Below are 21592 nucleotides of genomic sequence, written 5' to 3' on the forward strand. Positions count from 1 at the left end.
TTACTTAAAATGACAGATAAAAAGTACCTGTTAAGCAATAAATTCTGTACTGTGAAGGATTGACATAAATAAATAAAAATGATAATAAAACATGCAGTACTTCACATAGCACTTTCACACTATGTTCCTCGCTTCCTTTTCTTTATTTTATTTTATTTATTTATTTACTTTTTTTCTATTATAGAAAACATTATGCTCAAAGCTATACAGTGTATAATATTAACACCCTTTCCTCTTTCTGAGCTCAAAATCTTGCTCATTGTAGAGGGATGCTCATTGAGTTTTTGAGTTGCAGAACACAAAATGGTATTCGGACATCAACGCTATGGTTCTGATGTCAGCTTATAGCGTGTGTAGAATTACATTATGAAACAATGTGTGTATAATGTGTATGTAGTGACTGTGAGTGAGAAATGAATCAACAGTGTAGCACTTGTCTTTTAAACTGTTAATTAACTTCTTTGTAAACAGTGTTATACACTATGGATAAACAGAATGATGTTTTAAACAGACAGACCTTGTATTTGGAAGGCTTCAGTCTCCATCCAGCCATTCTGATGTTCCATGGTTTCCCTAAATCACTTCAGGCAAATGCTGGGCTGGTTCCTAATGTGAGCTATCTATCTCATCCTTGTGAAACTAGACCTATAAGTATATATGAATTACAATATTTTTGTTATTCTTGAATTCTAGTACTAAAACATGCCCAGTATCCTTATAAATGTGGTCTATGGATGAGTACAAATACGATGACTACTGCTACTACTACAGGGTCATTGATCACTAACACAACCGTTTTTGTGGTGTGTGACCAGCTAGTGGGACCGGCTGTTGTGCCTGCAGTGCAGGTAACAGGAAGTCGACAATAACTGTAGCCCAGTCTGTTGCATAAGTTATTTTTAATATACTTAACATAACCACTTAAAAATAAAAGTAAGTTGCTCATGTTTATTAAGCAAGGCGATGCTGGAACTACCTCCCTTCATTGTTCAGCATTCCTCACACCTGCTTAGCATGTTTTTCATTACAGAGTGCTGTTTCCTCTTAGAAACATCATCGATTTCTGGACAAATGTTAGTTTTAAGTTCATCTAAAGTGTGTGGATTTGATTTGTACACTTTCTCTTTTAATGCTCCCTCAGAGATAAAAATTGTAGGGGGTTAAATTGCAGGAAGCCATATGTTGTGCAGTGATAGCTCTTAGCTTGAAACACATAAGGAATTTCCTTGTAATGAGAAGTTGGTTGTGTGTGCAATCACAGAGTTCTGCTGAAAGGTCATGAAAGCACATTCTCTCTCAGTTAATTGGCCAAAAAAATAAAAAAAATAAAAAGGCTGCAAAATGTTTTTCGCGTTACTCTTGCTGTTAATTGTTAAAATAGTGCCTAATATTCTGTCACCGCTAACAGCACACCACACTCCTATTGTTTGATCATGCAGAGGTGCCTCATGTCATATTAGGCTTTTCGTAATTCCAGTAATGGTTATTTTGTGAATTAACATATCCACTTAGGGGCCATGATTTGTCCAAAAACAAAGTTAGGTGAGTGTCAATTTTTCTCTTATGCACACTATTCAAAATACATCCACAAAACAGCAACCTTTTTGCAGCATCACCCAGTTTAAGTCTTTACACTGCAGGTGTTTTATAAGGCTGTAACTTCAGTAACTTTGTGGCCATTTGAAGAGAGCTATAGGAAATTCTCATTTGCTGAGAAAGACATCAAACTGATTTTCCAGGAGACCTTTCCAGAGTTTACCCATGGCTATTGAGAGTTTCTTCTGTGAGTACTGTATATGGTTGTCTGTGTTTCCTTTCAAGAACACTTCCCATTTCATGAAAATTATTTATCAATCGATGAATCATACTCTGATTAGGAACATGAACATCAAAAAATTCCTCTTGAAATAAACTCCTTACAGCCTACACTGATCATGTACACACATATGATGATATGAATCATACAAGAATATTCTTTGGTGAATGGAATACATATATTTAGCCATTTCACTTGAAACACTTTCACTCAATACACTGTATTCAAATTGCCTACCAACATTAGATACCTTCACAACAATTCTACACAAACAAAGGCCTCACGGCAGAGGCGAAATATGCTCCCTGCTAACACTGCTGCTGGATGACAGCTGGCATAATAAAAAGATGCCCACCAGGTTGCTGCATTAAGGATTGATCACCCTCTATTCATTAAAATGCATACATCTAGATATGACTTCATAGTTATGTATTAGTGCAGATGATAATGAACAGTATATAGCAGTGTGCTGATTGTTAAAAGAGTATACAGATTCAGTATCTAACAGCTGATTGTAGTTTGTTGCATATTCCTCAACTCATTCCAAATCTGTGCAGATTTTCCTTTTTGATGAGATCCACAGAATACAATTGGTGATTGTGAGAGCCTACACAAATATTTTTTGGTGGCAACTTCTCTTTGCTAATTTATGTCACAGTTTATGATGCAACTTTGAAAATAGCTCCTTATAATGACCATGTATGGAAGTGAAGTATGGACGATAAATAGTTTAGACAAGAAGAGAATTGAAACATTTGAAATGTGGTGCTACAGAAGAATGCTCAAGATTAGATGGGTAGGTCATGTAACTAATGAGGAGGTACTGAATAGAATTGGGGAGAAGAGGAAATTGTGGCACAACTTGAGTAGAAGAAGGGATAGCTTGGTAGGACACATTCTGAGGCATCAAGGGCTCACCAATTTATTATTGGAGGGAAGCATGGAAGGTAAAAATCATAGAGGGAGACCAAGAGATGAATGCAATAAGCAGATTCAGAAGGATGTAGGTTGCAGTGGTTACTTGGAGATTGAAGAGGCTTGTCAGAATAGAGTAGCATGGAGAGCTGCATCAAACCAGTCTCTGGACTGAAGACCACAACAACAACAATGAGATCTATGCAGAATGTGAAAGAAAGTCCTTGAAACTTAGTATATAGCCTTTAACATATGTTTCTAACAATACCCCATCAACAAACAGACAACAACAATTTCACTTCACTTTTTGTTCATAACATTTTTATATAGTGGGCATCGATTCATAGTGTTATATTAGGAACTCTTGAAGATTCCCATTGAAAGTTTAAAAGAAAGCAATTTCACTTACAACAACAGCAGACTATATTGTAACGGTGCTCTAAAACAGTATAAAATTGTTGCTTGTTGATTTTTTATGCTTTTGATATAATGAATGCAATTTTTATAACCAAACAACCATCAAATGTATTTTTATTTGTTGAATTGATGGTAGAATGCTGATGCAAGATGATGGACAAATATTTCTGTACCTATATGGAAATTATTGCACAAAGAATATTTTTAAATAAATTTCAATAAGGAATAAGCATTGAGAATGAGACATAGATGTTGGCAATTGGTCATAAAATAACAATAATTATTATTATCATGTAACTAAAACTAAAAGGAATCAAATTTGTATTTTTATGTTTTGTGCATGTGTGTGTGTGTGTGTGTGTGTGTGTGTGTGTGTGTGTGTGTGTGTGATCTTTTGTTTTGTTGTTTTTTGTTTTTAATGTTATAATGCTGAATAGATCTCACATTTGATGAAAAGCTCTGAGGTCTCCAGCAGGGTGTAAGTGTTGGAAATCAGTCACATTTTGGTGGGTACCATATTCATCATTTTATTGACTTTGCCATATGATGATGAGTATGAAACTCATCAAAACATGTGATATTTAACACTGTCAACCAGCTGAAAACTTTATAGATTTCTATAAGCAGTATACACTGGGGAAGGCTACATTCACACATATTTTGTATTTGTTTAACAGGCTAAAGAGCAAAGATTAATGACACCATATTACCAGTGGCTGCTCATTGTGCCAGATGTTATGAATCCCTATGGTTTTATTGACCTGTTGAGGGATGGCAGCAATGTTGCCTTTATCTGTAACACTTCAATCAAGAAGAAAGATTGTTTGGTAAGCAAGACTTTTAATTTTAATTTCAATCCAGATGTCATAGGGATGTTAATCTTTTTTTACAACAGTGGAAAATTTCAGCCAGGCAGGTAAAATATGCATATGAGTCCTTAAATGGCAGGATAACAGAGCACAATCTTCTTCTTGTGACAGATTGCTGGGGTCTACAAGGGGACAAAGTCTGCAAATTAATTGATGACTCTGAATACATTAAGGCAACAATTTGATTTTATAAAAAATTGGGATTGACAATATCTCTTGCTTTGAAATGAAAGCTTAATTGATGCACGTATTTCCCAGTTTTATTTAGCATAACAAAAGCTGGAAATGGTGTAGCTTTACCAAAAGCTGGAACTACTATCAATTTTGAACATGTGTAACTGGCTGTGGTTGTTGTCACTGATCCTACAGTAACTGCATCATGATCTTTGGTTTCTCTTACTAGTAGCCCCACTGCCACTGTCATGGATCCTGCTGTTTTTCACACTTCCTTGTAAACAGTAGATCCGCTGTGTGACCCAGTGGTGGCAGTCTTGGTCGTGGGCCCATGCATTTTGCGTAATAGCATGCTACCAAATGGATCCATTTTGAAATCATTGGATACTATGGGCAGTCCCAACTGCTACACAATGGAGAAGCATTCAATTTAAGAAAGAAAGTGGTACACTTACTTCCCTACCTTTCTGGCACTGTATCACAACACAAAAAGTGCTCATTTTCTTGGTATGCTGATTGTTGAACATGTTTGGGTTTTTATTGATTAGCAGCTCTCTTGTGTCACTCATCAGTTAATGAATTCATTTGAACTTTGGACCCAGGAAGAAGCTGCATAGGTTGACATTCTTCAATATCGCATTTAGAATTTGTTACATTTAGGTAAAAACATGTAGAGGCTGTTGGTTCAGTAGATAGCAGCATTTAGTATTCAGTGTTTTTTATTGCTTTCTACATTTGTTTGTTACATCACCCATCCTCTGAGATTCATTTGTTCTGATTATTCCTCCATGAAGTTGCAATTTTCACAGGCATAATGTGCACACAACTTATATACAGGGTGAACTGGAATTCCACAGACAAACTTTTAGAGGCAGTAGTTTGGATGCAAACAAGAAAGAACTGTCTAGTAAATGGTGGCTTTAAAATGCATACCAGTACCAAATGAGCTAAGAGCACTTTTTTTCTCTGATACTATGAACCAAATCTCTTCTACTGTAAGCTTCTTGCATTTTATATTTTTGGAGGATATAATGTGGAGCAAAGTGAGAAAAAAAAAATGTCTACCAAACATGGGCTCTAAAATGAATACCTTAAGAGCTATGAGCACTTGTTCAGTAGACAAGATGTGTTTCATAATAGAAAGTGATGATCAAATGCTCATACTCTTAATGCATGCATTTCAGTGTCCAGGTTAACTAGACTTTTTTTCTGGTTTTGGTTCATGTTACCATCTGTGCAAGTTTGTCAGTGGAGTTCTGGTCCACCTTGCATATGTTTTAACTAGATTACTAATTTTTGAATGTGCACTGATGTCTAGGAAGGCATTTATTGTCACATATCAGAAGTGGCTCACAGTTTTGTAGCTGCCCTGTCCCACACTACACAGCAGGAGAAGAACATTTCACAACAAGTGTCTGAAGATGAATGGGATATTCTACAGCCATCAAAAAGGGAACACCATGATGCCATTCTTGCAGCTCTTATTGTGAGTATTTCACATCATATAAAAATATATTCTGTTATTTCAGAAGTTAGTTTTGATGATAAGGAGTAATCCCTAACCAGAGATCTGAGACTATTTTACCTCCATTATTCATTTAACCATACAGTAGAGCTTCTCGCCCTCGGGAATAATTAAGGACGTAGTTTCCCCTTGCTTTCAGCTGTTTACAGTAGCAGCACAGCAAGGTCATTTCGGTTGATGTTGCAAGGTCAGATCAGTCAATCAACCAGGCTGAAATCACTTAGATAATAGTTAATACCAATGTGAACATTAATAAAGTAGTAAATGGGATGATACGTAACTGTAATTTGTCTGTAATGAGTGGATACAATATGAAATATGGGTATTGAATCTCATGTTGACCCGAAATGGTCACAGAACTGATATAATAAGAATGTATCATTCCATTCTTCAACATTACAGAAGGAATTAACTGATGAAATTGAAAAACATGGTGACATAATTTTTCATAGTAGCCACCACCTTGAAATTGATAGAAGGCAAGCATACTAAAAGTATGAAATGCAAGGCTTTGATATCATGTGTATGTGTTACCACATTTACCTGACTATAAGATGAGATATTTTCCCAAAGTCACCATTTGAAAAACTCTGGGTCATTCTACATTCACAGATTAAACTATTGCTGCTGAATACAATGCCTTTATGGCATGGAATAGATTAATACAGGGTTTTACTCAAGGGCTTCACATACAAGTGACCCCTTTTAATAATCTTATGAGTGATGGATCACAGTAGTGCATCACCAGGTTGTGCAATTTGTCTAGAGAGTGCACATGTGGCTATCTCTCAGCTCGCAGTGATCAGTCTCTGATTGCTTAAAATTCTTATGCAATCTGATGAATCACATGCAATGTTTGGCAATGTGGCTGCCTATCTGCGACTTGTTTGTGTATTTTTGTTTTAGTTTTGCATTTCTCACATTGAGTAAATGATCCGTTGCCCATGTGTGGATCCCTCCATGTTTGCAGATAATTTTCAACATCTTCTGTAGCAGCACATCTCAAAGGCTTTCTCACAGTCATTATCTTACTACCATACAATGCTGTGCTCCAAACATAGATTCTCATAAATTTCTTCCTCAAATTAAGACCTAAGTTTAACACTAGCAGACTTCTCTTGGCCAGGCGTGCCTCTTCCACTGATGTTAGTCTGCTTTTTACATCACCCTTGATCCATCCATCATATGTTATTTCACTGCATAGGTATCAAAAGTCCTGAACTTCATCTACTTCATGATCTCCAGTGGTAATGTTAAGTTTCTTGCTGTTCTCATATCTGATACATCTCATTACTTTATTCTTTCTTAAATTTATTCTCAATCCATATGCTGTACTCATTAGGCTTTTTTTTTTTTTTACATGTGGCAAGGGCCTTATCGACCATACGCCTGCTCTATGAGCCTCTTCCACTTCTGCCTGTCCAGTGTGCTGTTTGTCCAGTTGCTGTTGCTGTTCATCCTAGTTGTGTCCTCCTGAATGTTATCCTACCATCTGATTCTGGGTCTCCCTCTTCCTCTCATTCCATCTATTGTTCTGCTGAATTCCATTCTAGGTAGTCTATTCTCTGTCATTCTTGCTATATGGCCTGCCCAATTCAACCTTCTCCTCTTGAGCACTTCGACGATGTTACGGTGTTGGTACAGCCCTCTTAATTCTTCATTTCTTCTTATTCTCCATTACATGTTATTTTCATTGTGTACAGGTCCAAAAATTTTCCTTAGTACTTTTCTTATGAATATTAACAGTTTTTCTTCATCTTTCTTTCTAAATATTAATGTATCACATCCATGTAACATGACTGGTATAATGTTCGATTGATATAAACGGATTTTGAAGTTACTGCTAAGTGATCTTTTTCTTAGAATTTTGATGAAACTAAAAAGTGTCTTGCTTGCTTTTGATAAACGGGCATCTATTTCTATATCTGTTCTGTTGTTATTACTAAGAAGACTTCCTAGGTACTTGAAGTGGTCAACAGTCTTGAAATTGAATCCATCTAAAGTCAGAGTCATCTTTTCTGGTTTTCTTACTTATGGGCAGGTATTCTGTCTTTTCTTCATTAACATGTAATCCTGTTTTCTCAGTAATTTTGTAGTAATTTTGTGTCATTCTGATTAATTCTCTTTTGGAACTACTTATTAGTGCTACATCATCTGCATAGGCAAGTCTTGTAATGTTCACATCCTGTAGCTGGATCCCTTGTGGACTGGTCTTAGAAAATTCTCTGTCGATCTTCTCTAGGACAAGGTTAAATAAAACAGGTGAAATGGCATCCCCTTGTCTCAGTCCAGTGTACACCTTAAAATCTTCAGTTTCTCCTACCGGTGTCTTTATGCGACATAAAGTTTCATCTATACACATTTTAACTAATCTGATTAATTTTGAAGGTATTTTAAATTCCTTCATCATATTTAGGAGTGTCTGTCAGTGTATGCTATCATAGGCCTTTTTAAAATCTACGAATAATATGTGGACATCTACAATGAATTCTCACACCTTCTCAGTTACTTGTCTTAGGGTGAATAAGTGATCTAATGTGGATGTGTTTCTGCGGAAACCACATTGTAAGTCCCCAATCAGTTCTTCTGTTATTGGTATCATCCTGTTTAATAGGCAGCTCGATAAGATTCTGTAGGTGACATCCAGTAAGGCAATTCCTCTGTAGTTGTCACAAACAAGTGAATCATTCTTCTTAAATATGGGGCACACAATTGCAGTTTTCCAATCTGCAGGAATGGTTTCTGTCTCCCAAATTGTTTCTGTTAATGCCTGTATTTCTAATTCCAGTTGTAGGCCCCCATTCTTTAATAACTCAGTGTATATCTTATCCTCACCACAAGCCTTGTTATTCTTTAATTTCTTTATTGCTTGCTGTATTTCATTTGCTGATGGGGTAGTAACTGTATCAGCTGTATCAATTGTATCAGGTTCTTCCAATTTAAAGTAAGAGTGTGGGTCTTTGCATTTTTTTGTATGTCACATTTGTTGGTCAATATTTTCCCATACTGATCCTTTATAAACTGTTTCCTTTTATTGAATTTACCAAATGATTTTTTTTATATTTTGATACATCTGCCTTGTCCTGTGATGTTGAAAGTCATCCTCTGCTTCTCTGATCATATTTTTATAGTATTCCCTTTTCTCTTGTCTTAGGGTTCTTTGAATTTCTTGGCGGAGTTTTTAGTATCTTTCCTTCAATGTCATATTGTCCCTTTCTTTAATCCTTGCATTCCTAACATTTCTTCTTTCCAGCACTTTTTCATGACACTTTGTGCTAAATCAAATTTTATTAGGTGGTTTTCTTTCACCTATGATTTTGGAAGCTGCTTCTTGAAGACAGCCCTTCAGGTGTCTCCATCTGCTTTCAACATGCTGTGGTTCTACATTGGTCAGTCTCGGTTTTGTTAGATTGCTTTTAATTTCTTTTGTAAAATTTTCTTTTATATCTACTTTCGCCAGGTTTCCTATGTTATATCTTGTAATTTCTTCTCTATTTCTATTTACTTTCCTTTTGAGTTTCACTTTCATTTTTGATATGATTAACATGTGGTCTGTGTCACAATCCACTCCCCTAAAGGTTCTGACATCTTTAATACTGTTTTGGAATCATTTCTGGATAGCTACATGATCTACCTGATTGACTACCTTTCCATCTGGTGATATCCATGTTCCTAAATGAATGCGTTTATGTTGAAATTTTGTGCTGCTTATCATGAGATCATTTGACATTGCAAAGTTTATAAGTCAAACCCCATTATCTGAACTTTCCTCATGTAAGCTAAAATTGCCAATGGTTGATTTGTAGATTTCTTCCTTTCCTACTTTGGCATTAAAATCTCCTAACACTATTTTCACATTGTGCCTACTTAGTAAGTTGTAGGTTTGTTCCAGTTGGCTGTAGAATTCTTCTTCGTGTTGTCATCCTTATCTGCTGTGGGTGCGTGTACATTTAGAAATGTTATGTCTAACCACTGCGTCTGAATAGTTATATATGATATACGGTTATTAGCATGTTTGAACTCCCTTACTGAGTCCTCTATTGATTTATGAATGTAGAAACCGGTTCCAAATTCATGGCGCTGACCACAGGCTCCATACATTATTGTCCCGTCTGCTATTTTCAGTGAGCCTGTTCCCTGCCATCTTACTTCTTGGAGAGCTACCAGTTGCACTCTATATTTTCTTAATTTGTTTGGTAGTATTTGGGCAGTTCCAGGACGATACAGGCTTCTAATATTCCATGATCCAAAAGAGAATTCCTTGTAGCTTTGCCAGTTTTTGTTCCAGTAAATCCTGTCCTGTTTCCGAGGCTAGTGTTGAGTATCCTGACCATTTCATATTTTTACATGAGTGGGTTGGTAGCCCTCTGCACAACCCCCCAACCTGGAGGACCAGGAGTCTTGATTTTGGGGTACTCTACCCGTAGGAGGGTTGCCTTCACTGCGGCTGAGCGAGCCTCTCCTGCCTGTTTTGGTCCACCCTGGGTATTTTATTTCCCCGGTACCCCCTATATATAGAGAGCATTCCCCTATCCGCCACCTGGGGTGACACCCGATGGGGGATTAGCAGACCCCACACTCATTAGACTGTTCGTTAAATTTAGTATATCCTGCATTCATTCTTCATTTTCCCTGAGGATAGCAATGTCTTCAGCAGATCTTATAGTTGATATCCTTTCATCCTGGATTTTGGTCCATCTCTTGAACCTTTCTTTTATTTTCCTCATTGCTTCTTTGAAGTATAGACTGAACAGTAGAGGTGGAAGACAGCATCCATGTCTTACTCCCTTTTTTATCTAAGTACTTTGTTTTTGTTCTTCCAGTCTTATTGTTCCCTCTTGGTTCTTGTACATATTGTATATTACCCACCTTTCCCTATAGCCTACCCCTAGTTTTCCAAGAATTTTGAACATCTTTTACATTGTAGAACGCTTTTTCCAAGTCAACAAATCCTATGAACATGTCTTGATTTTTTTCAGTCTAGCTTCCGTTATCAACCACAACATCAGAACTGCCTCTCACCTTTCCCAAAGCTACACTGGTCATCATCTAATAGATTCTCAATTTTCTTTTCCATTCTTCTGTATATTATTATCGCCAGCAACTTGGATGCATAAGCTGTTAAGCTGATTGTGTGTTAGTTCTCATACTTATCAGCTCTTGCTATCTTTGGAACTGTGTGAATGATGTTTTCTCCAAAGCCTGATGGCATATCACCAGTCTCACACATTCTGGACACTGTGAATAGTTGTCTTGTTGCCACTCCCTCCAATGATTTTAAGAATTCTGATGGAATGTTCTCTACCCCTTCTGCCTGTTTTGACCTTAAATCTTCCAAAGTTCTTTTAAATTCTGATTCTAATACTGGAATCCCTATCTTTTCCTGATGACTCCCGTTTCCTCCTCTATCATGTTCACTCCTGTTTCCTCTTCTATCATGTCATCAGACAAGTCTTCCCATTGTTTTGACTTTCCTATACACTGAATCCATTCTTCTGATAATCATTTGTTTTTCGATTTCTTCACTTTTTTCATGGAGCCATTTTGCCTTAACTTCCTTGCACTCCCTATTTATTTTATTCATAAGTGACCTGTATTTCTGTATTCCTGAATTTCCCTGAACATTTTTGTACTTCCTTCTTCCATAATTCAGCTGAAGCATTTCATCTGTTCTTCATGGTTCCTCACAGTTGTCCTCCTTGTACCTACAGCACAGGTGCAGCAATCCATAAAACCACATCCTCTGTAATCCCAGCAATGCCAGCTGGTAATCATATGGAAAATAGCAACCTAGCAATTATGGGCCCATGCCACACCACAGCTGGCTCATCAGTGGTCTGTGTACTCCTGCGCACTCAGTCTAGTTAAAAGTGCATGCCCCACCACAGATGGGATGCAAAATCAGGGTGCAGTCTCATGAAGTGTTTGGACTCACCACTTGTAACCACAGACATACACAGACTTGAAGTGACAGTGTTGTATGGTTGTGATAGGGAATTAGTGTACAATTCCATCTGACAGTGTTTGCACTCCCTTGCTTCTGGTCAAATGTCTCATGCCTCTGATGAGGGGGGTCTCTGTGCATTTCTTTTCTCCTCTTGTTCTGTACAGTGTTGGGCATCATCAATTTATTCCTTTGTTTTTGTCTTTGTTTCTTCTCTCCCTTTCGCCATGACAGCTCTCCAAACTGAGGAACCTGTGTTGCTCCAAGACCTTTTTTAAGTATAAATTGATGCAATTCTCTCAATTGATGGTGAAGTTCACATTGCTGTTGGATGACTGGCAGTTACTGCAGCAGGGCATCACCCAGGCTGATGACAGTGGCAGCTGACACAGATTGACCCCGCCATTTCACAAGTTTGATGCTGCAATGGAAGAATGGGACAGTTACAAATGGCACCTGTTTCAACAACACTTTGCAGCCCACAGCATTTTAGGTGATGTTCAATGCTCTTCTTTCTTCTCTTGGGTTGGTGTTGATACCTTGCATATCTGCATACAGCTGTTTCCTCTTACTCAGCCAGTATCAGTTCCTTTCTCAGACATCATTGATGCTCTTGATAAGTATGTCAACTCTCAGATGTTTGTCACCTCTGCTCATTGTAAGTTTTTTCGCACAAATTGCTGACTTCCCAATCATACTGGCAATGGCTCATGAAGTTCTGTGGTATGACCTGCATGTGTAAATGTGCCCATCCTTGTGGTAAGTCATATGTTGACACTTTATCTTACAGAACACTATTGTTCAAAATATTACTGATTCCCGACTTTGTGTGGAGGTCTTCAAGCTCTCAGACTCTTCTGCTGAGGATGTCATTTGTATAATCAAGGCATAAGAATTATTCCGCTGAGTTGTAGATGTCGCTCCCCATGGTTGCTGACCTTGACACTCTTCAGTCCTCTCCACATAGGCCTTCCATTTCTGCTGGGTACTGTAAATGACCCACATCATGTCCGCAGCAACGCCATACCACTGGCAAGTTTCAGTCCTGCCCTCAGTGCTATATTTCTCATCACAGGGTAGGCTGTAGTTTTCATCAGGTCAAATGTTTGTTATGCAAGAAGGTTGCCCACATTAAAGAAGTTTGCTCCAAGAAAATGTGTGGGCACTCTGTCACTATGTCCATTTACAGCTTGGAGGCAATGGACGTCAGTTAGGTCAGCGGCAATGAATCTGAGTTCTTGCACCAGTCACTTTCTGATGAGTCATTTCTGGTTCAAACCTGTTATAGTGTTTCCACTGCACCAGGATTGGTTCCAGTTGTTAGTCATTCCCAGTGTCCCTCCTTGCTTAAAGAGGAACCAAAAAATTTGTTCATTCAGTTGCTCATCCGGAATCAGGTTGTACAGTTCCAACTGGATACTGGGGCTTCTGTAACTTTGATTAATGGAGGTATATTTGAGGAGCTCAGTTCTCCATGCTCTGACACAGGCCCTCATTGCACACAATGGAGATAGCACTGTCGTCCTAGGAACCTGTTCTTTGCCAATGCAATAGCGATCTACCTCTTAAGACAGTTCTGGCCACAGTGCTCCACTCCTATGACAGTTCTAGGATATTTGCCTTAACGACTTTGACATTTATGGTTTTCAGATTTCATATAATGAGGCACTGATGAACTCTTGCAACAGTGTCCTGAAGCTCTGTGGCAAATTTAACCAGCTTTTTGGGGACCCTCTGGGTAGGGGTAAAGATTTTTTCACTCACATTATCTTGAAGGATGTGGCCTAGTCAAGGTTCATTAAAGCTCAGGAAGATGATTGCAGTGAAGTTGCATCATATGCAGGACTTGGCGGTCATTACACCCATTTCTGTTAGTCAATGAGCAACCCCCCCCCCCCCCCCCCCCCTCATCATTGTCAGGAAACCCAACAGCCACCTTAACCTGTGTACTGACTTTAAATCCACTATTAATGCACAGTCTGTAATGGATTCCCACTGTCACCCTCACTCTGAGCAGCTAATGGACAGATTACAAGGAGGCGTGTTCTTTTCCAAGATCGATCTCTGGGATGCTTACTTGAAACTCCTGTTGGATGATGAGACAGAATCCTTCCTCATTTTCAACACTCACACTGGGCTGTTCCAATATCAGTGTCTTCTCTTTGGCAGTGCTTCTGACCTGGCCATCTTCCAATAATTTCTGCAACAACCGACACTGAAAGTACCCTCTTGCACCAATTATCTGGATGACATTGTCGTTTCTGGCAGGACTCCAGAGGAGCATCTCTGGAACCTGGAGTGCCTCTTCCAGACTCTTACTGATGTGAGTTTTTCAGTACTCAAATCAAATATCTCAGCCACATTATTGACATACAGGGTGTTCGCCCTTCTGCCAGACACTTGGAGGCTATTCAGGAGTTCTCTTTCCCAAAGAATCTCTCTGTGCTTTGGGCTGTTCTTGCCAAATCTCATATTATCTCCACTTGATACCTAATGCTGTTCAGATTGCAGCACCCTTATGTGCACTCCAGCAGAAGAATGTTCCTTGAATCTGGTCATCTGAGCAGGAGAACACTTTCCACACTTTAAAAACAGTTGTGCTTAGCGACAGATTCCTTGTTCACTTTGGTCCTGCTAAACCAGTGATCCTCATGGTGGATGTCTACTGTTACAGCATAGGGGCAGTGCTGTCCCACAAAGTCAACACCACAGACTGCCCAATTGTGTTTGCATCAAAACTATTTAACAAAGCTCAGGTCAACTGCAATCAACTTGAAAAGGAGGCCTTGGCAATCATCTACGACATTTCCAAATTTTGTCATTACCTGTATGGATGGAAATTCTGTCTGCTGGCAGATCACAAGCTCCTCACCATTTTGTTTCACTGTACCCATCTTGACGGCACAAAAACTTCAGTGTTGGGTGTTTATCTTGATGAAATATAATTATGAGATTCTCTGTCTTCCCACTGCCCACCACGCCACTGCAAATACCTTGTTGCATCTCTCTGTAGCTTCAGATGCAGTATTTGATTCTTCAGAGGAGGTGTGTTTTCACATTGACCAGATTGAGGAAACTGTGGTGGCTTCATTCCTACTGACCACTGTCAGCTCGCTGCAGCCACAGGACAAGATGCTATCCTCTGGCTCCTCTGCCAGTTTGTCCAGTCCAGCTGGCCAGAGGCTTATGTGTTCCTTTACTGAGTCACTGTGGTGTTGTTTTTCCCAGTGTGATGCATTTTCTATCTGACAAGGGGTTGTCATTTTACACACACCAAATGAGCAGATTTGTGTGCTAATGCTGGCATCTCTACAGCAGTGTGTGTTGGGCTAGCTTCACAAGGATCACTGGGGTATTGTTTATACAAAGCAGTTGGCCGATCAGCACTGTAAATTGTTGGGTACTGAATGCATGTTCAAGAGTTTCAAGGATTGTGCTGAGAACTTGCCTGCTCCTCCCCATCAGTTTTTTGATTGGCCCTGACTGGATGCCTCCTAACAACAGATTCACATTGATTTTGTTGGGCTATCTTGGCGTTTGAAATGGCTTATCATTGTGTATGCCTTTTCCAAATTTCCTTTTCTGGTCCCTCTGACTTTCACAATGTCGGACAGCATTATCTGAGCCTTGGCAACCATTTTCTGCCCAGAAGGATTGCCTGCCATCCTTATACCAGATGATCACCCACAATTCACCTCCACTCAATTTACATCCTTTTGCAAGGCAAATGGGATCATTCATTTCTGCTCAGCACCTTTTTCACCACACTCCAACAGGAAAGCAGAAAGATTTATGTGAACTTTCAAGGCTCAAACGACAAAGCTATGGCCATCCCACCCCTAGGAAAATGCTCTGCTTCTGTTCCTTTCCTCCCACTCTATGATGACCTCACCAGACCACTCTGCATCTCCTCCATCCTCCATGCTTCCCCCCCCCCCCCCCCCCAATGATAAGGTGTACTTTTGGGTTTTTCACAGGGGTCATTCATGGGCACCTGGGATTGTTGTCTGCTCTGCACGTAGGAGGGAACGGAGCACCATCAGCACAGGCATCAAAATCAGCTATGTCCTTGTGCTACTCCCAACACTTCTGCTGGCTCCTTGGTTACAGAGCAGGCATGGACAGGTACCACCTCTCCTGGTGGTTTCCAGCGATGAATGTCATGCCACCTGCAGGTCTTCAGCATCGGGCCCATTGCCGTTGCCGCCATCCCTGCCTTGGAGAGTGCACCATCCCCAATGCAGGCTCTGCTACTACCACTGCTGTCGTCTCCATCCCTGCTGCTGCAGCTCTCGGTGGTGCTGGTGCCTCTTCTGATGTTTCTGCAGGTGGTACCACTGCCAGTTCAGTTGCCAGCCTCACCTTCACATCCTATGCCTCATTTGCTGAAGCCTTCATCCTCAACATCATCTCCAGAGATGCCTATGGACCTGGACTCCCGTCTGCCACAGCAGAAGCCCCCTCAGCTGGGTGGGCATCTGGCTCATGCCACTTGTGAGTCTTCCTTCGAGTTCCCTGGAGGCCCATGCAGTGGGAACAGGCCTGTGTAATCCATGCCTGGCCTGCCCACAGCACCCTGCCTCCAGCCCAGACCCTCTCCCCATTGGTGCCGTGGCCATGCACACTACACCAGCACAGGGGAGGGGGGGGGGAGGGTGAGAGAGGAGGAGTACAGTATCCAGTATCATCAATGATCACACTGTGGCTCACAGTGTTTCACGGCCAGGAATCAGATGGCATTCAGTTCACGGCCGCTTAACAGCGCACACACAGTGACCCATAAGCCTCTTCCATGGTAACCCCAGCAATGGCAGCTGACGTATATATGGAAAATAGCAATCTACTGATTACAGACCAAACACACCATCGTGGGCTCACTGGTGGTCTGTGTGCACCTGTGCACCCAGACTAGTTAAAACGTGCATGCCCCTTCATGGACAGGGTACAAAGTCAGGCTGCAGTCTTGTGAAGTGTTTGGACTCAGTGCTTGTAATTATAGATGTATACAGACTTGAAGTGACAGTGTTGTATGATTGTGATAGTCACTCAGTGTATAATTCCATCTGACAGTGTTTGTATTCAGACCTTATGTGAACTTAAGTTGAAAGATTAAACTTGTTTTTCCACTCACACCTCCAGATTCTGACTATTCTCTTAAACGTCAGCCTACTCTTCATCATTACTATCTTGTAATCTGAGTCTATATCTGCTCCAGGCCTAACAGTTCAGTACCTGATTTCAGAGTCTCTCCCTTATCATGATATAATCTAACTGAAATCTTCCCATATCTCCCAGTTATTTCCAAGTATACCTTCCCCTCTTGTGACTCTTGAACATAGTATTTGCAATTACTAACTGATATTTATTTTAGAACTCAAATGACCTTTCTCCTCTTTCGTTTCTGCTAACAAGCCCATATTATCCCATAACCTTGCTGGTCCTATGCGGCCAGTAAGAGAACAGTGGGCAGATGATACATGTGAATGAAAGAGATGTAAGGATATTGTTATATTCTCACATCAGTATAGATGCAAAATCTGCTCTGTATTTGGAAAAACAGTTGTTTTCTCAAGTACCAGTGTAACTGTAAACTTAGAAATTGCGACATATTCATAAGAAACAGCAAAATATTTGTGGCAACTAAGATTATAAATTTTGGTGATGCTTGTTCCACTTGCAGCAATTTAAGCTGTGGATTAGGTCCCACCATAACATACGTCTTGGGAAATATGACGTATTAAAAAAAAAAAAAAAAATAGTATTTGTGACAATCAAAATTATAAATTTCATTCTGCTTGTGTGTAGAAGTATTTCTACACTCTTTTTTCATTTCTGGTGGTTAGTTAAAGCTATCATCCCAGATACTGATTCACTGATGATGATAGTGATGACAATTACATATAGTGACACCACAGATAGTAAGCAAAAATAGGAGTTAAGATATAAAATTAATGTAAACCATTTCTTTTTGTTTATTTTATTTCTTCTTGTATTATCAAAATGTAGATAATAAGTGGCATAAAGTTTGGATAGATATTTTAGACAGAGGTTACCAGTGTATCAATAAAACATTTTGTAATTTTTATTATTGAGAATATGCTAAAAATAATTTTTTTTAAGGATCTTTTTAAAATAAAGGAGGGGTGGGGTCCTATATTACGGTTTGTCTTATAATCAGATAAATATGATTTTTTCAATTTTAGAAATGAATGTGGAGGGATTATTTGTGGAACATTTCAGTTTTTCATGTTTCATTCAGTATACTGAATTTTTTTAATACATGTTGCAGGTTATATTCTTTCTTGGGACAGTTTTTTATTGTTTTGAGTAATATATTTAAATTTAATTGAATGTGTTATTTCTAACCTCACTTAATTTCATGGCTAAATTCCTCAAATCAATATAAGATAAGGTGTTTGTTGGTTTTTGCTTTAATGAAGTGAATATTTGTCAGTCCTCATTCAAAATTCTTTGAGTACCATCATCCATAAATTGTCTCTCAGGCATGGTTTGAAGTAACATACAAGAAACATTTTATTGTACAAATGCTTACTCATAATATTCAGTACATATGCATATGAACAAGAACAGAGGACATACATGGAAATAATGGCAAAGAGCATATATATTGGCAGCGGCAAGTTTCTCATTTCTAACAATCCCACTAGAAAAAACATTTGGTAAAAAAAAAACCTGGAACAATCGGTCCACATTCCTTAATTATTTGAGGAACCCTTTTCTTGCAAGTGAGCGATTTAGCATATCAGAAAACATCTGCTCCGGTGGGATTTGTTCCAGTATAGCTTGAGCTGAGTCTACTTTTTCCCTAAAGAAATAACTTTTGTTCCTCCACAGTAGCCACTTGTTTGGGATAAGTCAACTACACTTTTGTTATACTATAAAGCTTTATGGGACCGAGCGAGGTGGCGCAGTGGTTAGCACACTGGACTCGCATTCGGGAGGACGATGGTTCAATCCCGTCTCCGGCCATCCCGATTTAGGTTTTCTGTGATTTCCCTAAATAGCTTCAGGCAAATGCCAGGATGGTTCCTTTGAAAGGGCACGGCCGATTTCCTTCCCCATCCTTCCCTCACCCGAGCTTGCGCTCCGTCTCTAATGACCTCGTTGTCGACGGGACGTTAAACACTAATATCCTCCTCCTCCTTTATGGGATCATTTTCAGAGCATGTTGAGATTTCAGTTTTTGACCTCTGTAGACAGAGTTCCTCTTAACAAGTTGAGGCCAGGGCATTTACAATCAGCTTCAGGAGTTGAAAAAGCCACTATGGGTTGTTTCTTGCTGGTCCAGTAAATAACAGCTCTTTGTGATTTAAACAGAAAACCAGAGACTGATTTCCTGTCCTGTTTGTCTACTGCCAAGTGTGTATCACTATATTCTTTGACATTTGGTTCTCTTCCCTAGAAAACTGCAGCTTCAAGTCCTTAGTCTCTTTTAAGTGTCGCATGACCCTTTTGTTTGCCAGTGAGGCATGCCTGGACCATTTTTAAAGCAACTTACTACTGCAATTGCATAAGCCAGGTCATATCTGGTTCTCAGCTGCATGTACATCAAGCTGCCTATAGTTTCTCTTGAGGGAATAGTTCTCATGGCTTTTCTCTCTTTGTTTGTCTTGGGGCTCATATTGTGTGTAAGTACTTGATTGTTGTCTAAAGGTGTCGACACTTGAATGCAATTTTTCAGGATTTATTTATTTAATACTAGCTGGAAAACCTGACAGTGGCCAGGTATTCATTTTGCAAATTTTTGCTTAGAAATGGAAAGAAAAATCAACAGTGTTTGTAATGTAATATGTACCAAAAAATTTCATTCCCATACATTTGTGAAGGCACATGCATATGAATGAGAATAAAGAACATGTATGGACATTAACGGCAAAGAACATATGTATCAGATGAGGTATAGATTCTCATTTCTAACTGTATTGACTTAACAGTCTTTCTCACTTTACAGGAACAGCTAGATGTTAAAGGAAAATGTGATGCATGTAGAAGATGGACAATCTTTGCAGCAGAAACTTGGGGAGTAGGTGCTGTTAGCTCACTTCCAGAAATAGGTATATGGACTACTCATCTGGGGACACAATTAACAAACAATTTGTTTCCACACAGTGCTCACAAATTTTGTGGTCGTAACTTGCAAGTGCTCTCATTTCATGTAAGTTTTAAAGATATTGTTTAAAGACAGCAAAGTTCAGTTTCAGTACCATTTACTGCAGATCTAATTATTTGACAGTTTTTTGTTGGGTCAATTCATTTTTTTTCCTTTCCATCCAAACTCTCAGAACTGTCTGTATTTCTTAAAAATCATGTTGCCATTTAACATCTTGTATTTCTTATACATACATCAGTCATTTGGGCCCCTATTTCAGGATCATAATTTATATATTTACTCTGACAACTCAGGTGTAAGTGTTGAGAATGCTATACACTTTCATACATGTTAATTAGATCAAAAGAAAATTAAATCTAGAAAGCTAATAAATTATCTGACCAAACTACTGACCCGTACTTACCATCAGGAAGCAAAATGTATAGTACTGCTGACAGATGCATATAAAAGTAAAAGAGTCACTCTATACAGTTTTCAGAACTAGTACTTCCTTTGTTGTGAAGGGGACAAGAATATGTTTGGTAAGCTTAAAAGGGAAGGAGAGGTCACTGAGTCCCCAGGATGAGAGAGACCAACTTTTAGTTTGGATAAGGTAGAGAAAAAACTTTATAATCTTTGTCAGTCCTCATTCCAAAGTTCTCTGTGTATCCTCAGGTTCATCCTGGGGTCTAAGCAACCTACCCTTCCTTTTTAATTTTACCCAACATTTTTTATGCATCTGTCAGCAGTGTAGCTCATTTTGTCTCCTGAAGATAAGTACATTCATACACCGAAAATTTGTTCAATATAGTATTTCACTCCAGCATATATTTCTGGCAAAATAAAAACTATATATTACATTAAGGCTTAACTTCAATGAATAAAACTATATTTACAATAATTGTACATCCCTAATATTAAAGCTAGGTGAATACCTATTACATATCTTTTTAAAATCTGTTTCATCATAAAAAAATTGCTTTCAGGTGATATACACTACCGTTTGTGGAAATTGCAATGCCAGGAAGGAAACGCATGAATTAAATTAATTTAATACCACAGGTTAGGTACACAACAAGTAACAAATGATTGCCTTTTCAAATCTGTACATGTCCTTTGAGCCCTACTATTCAGTATGTTGTGTGGCCACCACAAGCTGCAATTAGAGCTGCTACACACCATGGCATTGAATCAGTAAGGTTCTGAATATGTTCCTGAGGGATTTTCCTCAATGCAGTTTGCATCCAAACCCACAAATCAGTGACGCCAGTTACTGGAGGACCGTGACACACCAGGTGCCGACCAACCATATACCAGACATGTTCAGTGGGCGACACATCTGGCAAACATGCAGGCTGGGGAAGCAATGGTACCTGGTCACTCTTCAAAGAAGGCCTGTTCACTCCTTACAATATGTGACCAGGCATTGTCCTGTTGAAATGTGGCCTGTGGACTCGCATTCGGGAGGACGACGGTTCAATCCCGCGTCCGGCCATCCTGATTTAGGTTTTCCGTGATTTCCCTAAATCACTCCAGGCAAATGCCGGGATGGTTCCTCTGAAAGGGCACGGCCGACTTCCTTCCCCATCCTTCCCTAATCCGATGAGACCGATGACCACGCTGTCTGGTCTCCTTCCCCGAACCCAACCAACCTGTGGCCTGTGCAGATGCCTGAAGCAGGGTGAGTACATCAGGCTCGACAACCTGCGTTAGGTACTGGTTGCTGTTCAAAGTGCCCGCAATACATATGGGGTGAGATCGGTTGTTATAACCAATGACACCCCAAACCATCACACCTTGTGTTTGTCCACTATGCCGCTCC

General features: G+C 39.4%; 1 protein-coding gene across 1 annotated transcript in view; it reads left to right on the forward strand.

The window, feature by feature from the left end:
* LOC124564982 (ionotropic receptor 93a) overlaps window positions 1–21592 on the forward strand; it is a 308796-nt gene that overhangs the window by 151308 nt on the left and 135896 nt on the right. Inside the window, exons 5-7 of the mRNA XM_047131014.1 lie at window positions 3826–3975; window positions 5510–5677; window positions 19633–19836. Coding sequence (XP_046986970.1) covers window positions 3826–3975; window positions 5510–5677; window positions 19633–19836 — 522 coding nt within the window. The remainder of the gene's footprint in view (window positions 1–3825; window positions 3976–5509; window positions 5678–19632; window positions 19837–21592) is intronic.

The sequence above is a fragment of the Schistocerca americana genome, chromosome 1 (assembly GCF_021461395.2).
Source record: "Schistocerca americana isolate TAMUIC-IGC-003095 chromosome 1, iqSchAmer2.1, whole genome shotgun sequence".
In the NCBI taxonomy this organism is placed as follows: Eukaryota; Metazoa; Arthropoda; class Insecta; order Orthoptera; family Acrididae; genus Schistocerca; species Schistocerca americana.